The sequence below is a fragment of the Mus caroli genome, chromosome 9 (genome assembly GCF_900094665.2).
Source record: "Mus caroli chromosome 9, CAROLI_EIJ_v1.1, whole genome shotgun sequence".
Taxonomy (NCBI): domain Eukaryota; kingdom Metazoa; phylum Chordata; class Mammalia; order Rodentia; family Muridae; genus Mus; species Mus caroli.
In genome coordinates, this window is record NC_034578.1 from 36,894,332 (window position 1) to 36,901,725 (window position 7,394).

General features: G+C 40.8%; 1 protein-coding gene across 1 annotated transcript; it reads left to right on the forward strand.

Moving 5' to 3' along the window:
* Positions 1–6,293: 6,293 nt before the first annotated feature.
* LOC110302287 (olfactory receptor 10G6) lies at positions 6,294–7,289 on the forward strand. Its single transcript, XM_021173130.2, has one exon. It carries the CDS (start codon positions 6,337–6,339, stop codon positions 7,267–7,269), a length of 933 nt encoding a protein of 310 aa, XP_021028789.1. The 5' UTR covers positions 6,294–6,336; the 3' UTR covers positions 7,270–7,289.
* Positions 7,290–7,394: the final 105 nt, after the last annotated feature.

Here is a 7,394-nt window from a genome sequence, read left to right on the forward strand (position 1 = left end):
CAAGGGCAGCCACATTCATTAAAGAAACTTTAGTAAAGCTCAAAGCACACATTGCACCTCACACAATAATAGTGGGAGACTTCAACACCCCACTCTCACCAGGGGACAGATCCTGGAAACAGAAACTAAACAGAGACACAGTGAAACTAACAGAAATTATGAAACAAATGGATTTAACAGATATCTACAGAACATCTTATCCAAAAACAAAAGGATATAACTTCTTCTCAGCACCTCATGGTAACTTCTCCAAAACTGACCATATAATTGGTCACAAAACAGGCCTCAACAGATACAAAAATATTGAAATTATCCCATGCATCCTATTATATCACCATGGACTAAGGCTGATCTTCAATAATAACATAAATAATAGAAATCCAACATTCACATGGAAACTGAACAACACTCTTCTCAATTATACCTTGGTGAAGGAAGGAATAAAGAAAGAAATTAAAGACTTTTTAGAATTTAATGAAAATGAAGCCACAACATACCCAAACTTATGGGACACATTGAAAGCCATCCTAAGAGAAAAGCTCATAACTCTGAGTGCTACCAAAAAGAAACTAGAGAGAACATACACTAGCATCTTGACATACACAGCACAGCTAAAAGTTCTAGACCAAAAGGAAGCAAATTCACCCAAGAGGAGTAGATGGCAGGAAATAATCAAACTCAGGGCTGAAATCAACCAAGTGGAAACAAGAAGAACTACTCAAAAAATCAACCAAACCAGGATGTTGTTTTTTGAGAACATCAACAAGATAGATAAACCCTTAGCCAGACTAAAAGGAGGACACAGGGACAATATCCTAATGAACAAAATCAGAAATGAAAAGGGAGACATAACAACAGAACCTGAAGAAATCCAAGACATCATCAGAACCTACTACAAAGCCTATACTCAACAAAACTGGAAAACCTGCATGAAATGGACAATTTGCTAGACAGATACGAGGTCCCAAAGTTAAATCAGGATCAGATTAATGATCTAAACAGTCCCATATCCACTAAAGAAATAAAAGTCATTAATAGTCTCCCAACCGAAAAAAAAGCCCAGGATCAGATGGGTTTAGTGGAGAGTTCTATCAGACCTTCAAAGAAGACCTAATTCCAATTCTCCTCAAAATATTCCACAAAACAGAAACAGAAGGTATTCCACCTAGTTCATTCTATGAAACCACAATTACTCAGATACCTAAACCGCATAAAGATCCAACAAGGAAAGAGAACTGCAGACCAATATTCCTTATTAATATCGATGCAAAAATACTCAATAAAATCCTCTTAAACCAAATCCAAGAACACATCAAAACAATCATCCATCATGGTCAAGTAGGCTCCATCCCAGGGTTGGTTTCATATATGAAAATCCATCAATGTAATCAACTATATAAACAAACTCAAAGACAAAAACCACATTATCATCTTGTTAGATGCTGAGAAAGCATTTAACAAAATGCAACACCCATTCATGATAAAAGTCTTGGCAAAATCAGGAATCCAAGGCCCATAGCTAAACATAATAAAAGCAATCTACAGCAAACCAGTAGCCAACATCAAAGTAAATGGTGAGAAGCTTGAAGCAAACCCACTAAAATCAGGGACTAGACAAGGCTGCCCACTTTCTCCCTACCTATTCAATATAGCACCGGAAGTCCTAGCCAGAGCAACTAGACCACAGAAGGAGATCAAAGGGATACAAATAGGAAAGGAAGAAGTCAAAATGTCACTATTTGCAGATGATATGTTAGTATATATAAGTGACCCTAAAAATTACACCAGAGAATGCCTAAACCTGATAAACAGCTTCAGTGCAGTAGCTGGATATAAATTTAACAAACCAGTGGCCTTCTCTAAACAAAGGATAAACAGGCTGAGAAATTAGGGAAACAACGCCCTTCACAATAGTCACAAAAAATAAAAAAAATATAAAATAACTTGGTGTGACCCTAAGTAAGGAAGTAAAATATCTTTATGATAACAACTTCAATTCTCTGAAGAAAGAAATCAAAGAAGATCTCAGAAGATGGAAAGATCTCCCATGCTCATGGATTGGCAGTATTAATATAGTAAAAATGTCTATCTTGCCAAAAGCAATCTACAGATTCAATGCCATCCCCATCAAAATCCCAACTCAATTCTTCACCAATTTAGAAAGCGCAATTGGGCAGGGCATGGTAGCACAAGCCTTTAATCCCAGCACTTGAGAGGCAGAGGCAGGAGGATTTCTGAGTTCGAGGCCAGCCTAATCTACAAAGTGAGTTCCAGCACAGCCAGGGCTATACAGAGAAACCCTGTCTCGAGGGGAAAAAAAGGGGGGAGGGCAATTTGCAAATTCATCTGAAATAACAAAAAAACCTAGGATAACAAAAACTATCCTCAACAAAAAAAAAAAGAACCTCTGGTGGAATCACAACCCCAGACCTCAAGCTGTTCTACGGAGCAATTGTGATAAAAAACTGCATGGTACTGGTTACAGAGAAAAACAGGTAGATCAATAAAATAGAATTGAAGACCCACAAATGAATCCACATACCTATGGTCACTTGATCTTGACAAAGGAGCTAAAACCATCCAGTGGAAAAAAAGACAGCATTTTCAACAAATGGTGCTGGCTCAACTGGCAGTTATCATGTAGAAGAATGCAAATCAATCCATTCTTATCTCCTTGTACAAAGCTCAAGTCTAAGTGGACCAAGGAACTTCATATAAAACCAGAGACACTGAAACTTATAGAGGACAAAGAGGGGTAAGTCTCAAAAATATGGACACAGGGAGAAAATTCCTGAACAGAACAGCAATGGCTTGTGCTGTAAGATGGATAATCAACTAATGGGACCTCATAAAATTGCAAACTTCTGTAAGGCAAAAGACACTGTCAATAAGACAAAATAGCCACCAACAGATTGGGAAAGGATCGTTACCAATCCTAAATCCGAAAGAGGACTAATATCTAATATATACAAAGAACTCAAGAAGCTGGACTCCAAAAAAATCAAATAACCCCATTAAAAATGGGGTACAAAGCTAAACAATTATTCTCAACTGAGGAATACCAAATGTCTGAGAAGCACCTGAAAAATGTTCAACATCCTTAATCACCAGGGAAATGCAAATCAAAACAACCCTGCGATTCCACCTCACACCAGTCAGAATGGCTGGATCAAAAACTCAGGTGACAGCAGTTCCTGGCAAGGATGTGGAGAAAGAGGAACACTCCTCCATTGTTGGTGTGATTGCAAGCTGGTACAACCACTCTGGAAGTCAGTCTGATGGTTCCTCAGAAAACTGGACATAGTACTACCTGATGACCCAGCTATACCACTCCTGGGCATTTACCTAGAAAATGCTACAACTGGTAATAAGGACACATGCTCCACTATATTCATAGGAGCCTTATTTATAAAAGCCAGAAGTGGAAAGAACCCAGATGTCCCTCAACAGAGGAATGGATACAGAAAATGTGGTACATTTACACAATGGAGTACTACTCAGCTATTAAAAACAATGAGTTTATGAAATTCTTAGGCAAATGGATGGATCTGGAGAATATCTTCCTGAGTTCAGTAACCCAATCACAAAAGAACACACATGATATGCACTCACTGATAAGTGAATATTAGCCCAGAAACTTAGAATACCCAAGATACAATTTGCAAAACACATGAAACTCAAGAAGAAAAAAGACCAAACAATGTGTGGATACTTTGTTCCTTCTCAGAATGGGGAACAAAATACCCATGGAAGGAATTACAGAGACAAAGTTTGGAGATGAGATGAAAGGAAGGAGCATCCAGAGACTGCCCCACCCGCAGATCCCTCCCATATACAACCACCAAACCCAGAAACTATTGCATATGCCAAAAAGATTTTGATGACAAGACCCTGATATAGCTATCTCTTGTGAGCCAAATACACAAGTGGATGCTCACAGTCATCTATTGGATGGAACTCAGGGCCCCTAATGAAGGAGTTAGAGAGAGTACCCAAGGAGCTAAAGGGGTCTGCATCCCTATAGGAGGAACATCAATATGAACTAACCAGTACCCTCCAGAGCCGTGTCTCTAGTTGCATATGTAGCAGAGGATGGCCTAGTCAGCCATCAATGAAAGGAGAGGCTCTTGGTCTTGCGAAGATTATATGCCCCAGTAAAGGGGAATACCACAGCCAGGAAACAGGAGTAGGTGGGTTGGGCAGTACAGCAAGGGGAGGGTATAAGGGACTTTTGGAGAGGAAACTAGAAAAGGGGATAGCATTTCAAATGTAAATGAAGAAAATATCTAATAAAAAATTAACGTTAATAATAATAATAATATTCAGTAGCTTTACAACTAGAACTAGACAGGCCAGGATCTGGTGAATTCCTCACTTCTGTAATAAAATCTCCATGAAGCTTCCAATAAACATTTCCTGTGGTCTCACATCCCCAAGCAAAAAAAGAAAAGAAAAATCAAATCTTGTATCTCAAAATCAAATAAAAAAATCAGCAAATGACCTTTAAAACAAAAAACAAAAACAAAAACCAAAAAAAAAAAAAACAAAAAAAACCCATGTGGAGTAACAGTGTATCTAATAATTAAACTGTCTTAAACATCAGACAAAATATGTTTTAGCAAGTGTTTGCAATCTATAGTTTTCCAACCCTGGTTCAGAACTATAAGCTTCTCTATGTCTAAAGCTGAATAGAATCACTGATTATCTACATAGACTTGAATAGGATTAATTCACCCAATTGTATGATATCAACTTTTGTAGATACCCCTACTTTCTATAACTCCATTTCTTTAAGGGTAACACTGTATATGATTTGAGTCAACTCTCCCAAGGCCCTTACAACCCCCCTGTTTTCATTCTGGACAACCAGACCCCACTCATCCTCAGACAGTATAATATACTCTAATACAAGGCCCTAGTAATGTACTCCAAGCTAAATTTGAATGGTGCATTTAAAGTAATTAATGTATGACATTCATTTAATACATTTAGCTTTAAAATTATTTACCACCCAGACCTTCATGGAATAAATGAACAATTCCGTGTTATCTGAGGTTTCAAGGTAAGAAAACTAAAACCCAAGGGAAGGGAAGAGGGTTCTCGATGTATTACCAAGTACTTCCGCTTATCAGGATCCTGTACTACGGGGACATTACTAGCAATTAAGCAAAATTCCAAAGGGTCTGCCGCTAACAAAGCCCAGTGAAATTTATTTATACTTAGAAAGCTAATTGCCCCCAGTGGAAAATGCAGAGATGATCCCAGCACCCCCTTAACTCCTACTCCATTGAGACTACAGGAAGAAAGAACTTGCTTAACAGAAAGCAAGCCCCAGAGGCCCAAACCAAGGGATCCCTCAGCCAGTAGCATCGCAAAGGCTATAAGGGTGAAGCAGAAAGAGCATAGTCTCACAAGCAAGCAGCACTACCCCTAAAGCTGCAGAAATGGGTCTCTTTAAGGAACAGCAGCATGCGAGAAGCTGGGAGAAACAGCCGGCAGTGGCCTCACTGCAGATTCTCATCTAAGCAGAGTTCATCAGCAGAATCCAAGGCGGAGGGAGAGGTATAGTAATGGAGATCCTTCTGAGATGTAACTTTATTAAATGTTACAGGTTTGGGAAACAGAGGAGACAGCTGAGACCTAAATCCGAACCCTTCAGGGGAGAGACTTTGAGCATTATTCACCAAAGGTCAATCTTGCTGCAGAGTGTTCTGATCCAAATCGTCTTCATAGACAACCTGACCTAGTACAGAAAATGCAGGGTATACTAAACAATGATGACAAGTGTACATGGGCCCTGATACCCCCATTCATGAGCCTTCTTGAGCATTGCACGGACCCCAATGCTGGATACAGTATTGTGCAAACTAGGCTCTGAGAAATACAGAAGGTTGAGAGGGTAAGATTTGCAACAATGGCTGATACTTAATAAAATACTGTAGTAAAAGTTCTGTGTTCTCGCTTTCTTCAAAGAGTAAGATAAGTACTATCTTCAGACCATGGGTGTCTCTAGCTGAAACTAAGGAAAGCAATAAGGAGATTAGCTCATTAGCTTTAATGCTGAGATGTTCCCTGCATGCATATAGAATCTCAGTGGGGGGGGGGGATGATGGGGGAGTGGTAAGGAACAAGAGAGTGATTCAGAAGAGAGGAGGAAGAAGGACAGAGAGAGAGAAAGAGAGAAGAACGGAAAGAGGGAGGGAAGGAGAGGAGGGAGAAAACCTTTTTTATGCCTGTTTAAGAATAATGGAGAATATATGTACCATGTCTAGAGACTTCACAAGAACGTTGAGCCTTTCCTTCTGCTGTCTTCTGCCAGATGTGATTATCAAGGACATGCAAAGCTGCAACCAAACCTCTGTGTCTCACTTCATTCTGGTGGGCCTGCACCACCCACCTCAGCTCGGGGTACCACTCTTCCTAGCATTCCTTGTCATCTATCTCTTCACTGTCTCTGGCAATGGGCTCATCATCCTCACTGTCTTGGTGGACATCCGGCTCCACCGGCCCATGTACTGGTTCCTATGTCACCTCTCCTTCTTAGACCTGACCATCTCTTCTGCTATTGTCCCAAAGATGCTATCTGGCTTTCTCTTGGATAGTAGAATCATCTCCTTTGGGGGCTGTGTGATTCAGCTGTTTTCTTTCCATTTCCTGGGCTGCACTGAATGCTTTCTTTACACACTCATGGCTTATGACCGATTCTTGGCCATCTGCAAGCCTTTACACTATGCTACCATCATGACTCGCAGCGTCTGTAACTACCTTGCTTTGGGCACCTGGATTGGAGGGACTATCCACTCACTTTTCCAAACGAGTTTCATATTCAGGCTGCCTTTCTGCGGCCCAAACAGAGTTGACTACTTCTTCTGTGACATCCCTGCCGTTCTCCGTCTAGTCTGCGCAGACACCACCATCAATGAATTGGTCACCTTTGTAGACATTGGCTTCCTGGCCCTCACCTGCTTTATGCTCATCCTCACTTCCTATGGCTACATCGTGGCTGCCATTCTGCGAATTCGGTCTGCAGATGGGCGCCGCAATGCCTTCTCTACCTGTGCTGCCCACCTCACGGTGGTCATCGTTTACTATGTGCCCTGTACCTTCATTTACCTACGGCCTGGCTCACAGGAGCCACTGGATGGGGTGGTAGCCGTCTTCTACACAGTCATTACTCCCTTGCTTAACCCCATCATCTATACACTACGAAACAAAGAGATGAAGGCAGCTTTGCGGAGGCTGGGAGGCCTCAGGGAGGTGCACCCCTGATGACTTCACCCAACCCAGGATTTTCATACACACAAGCACAAGGATGAGAGACATTGTGCCAAGTAATTAGGAAGAGTTAAGAAGAGAGAGAGAGAGAGAGAGAGAGAGAGAGAGAGAGAGAGAGA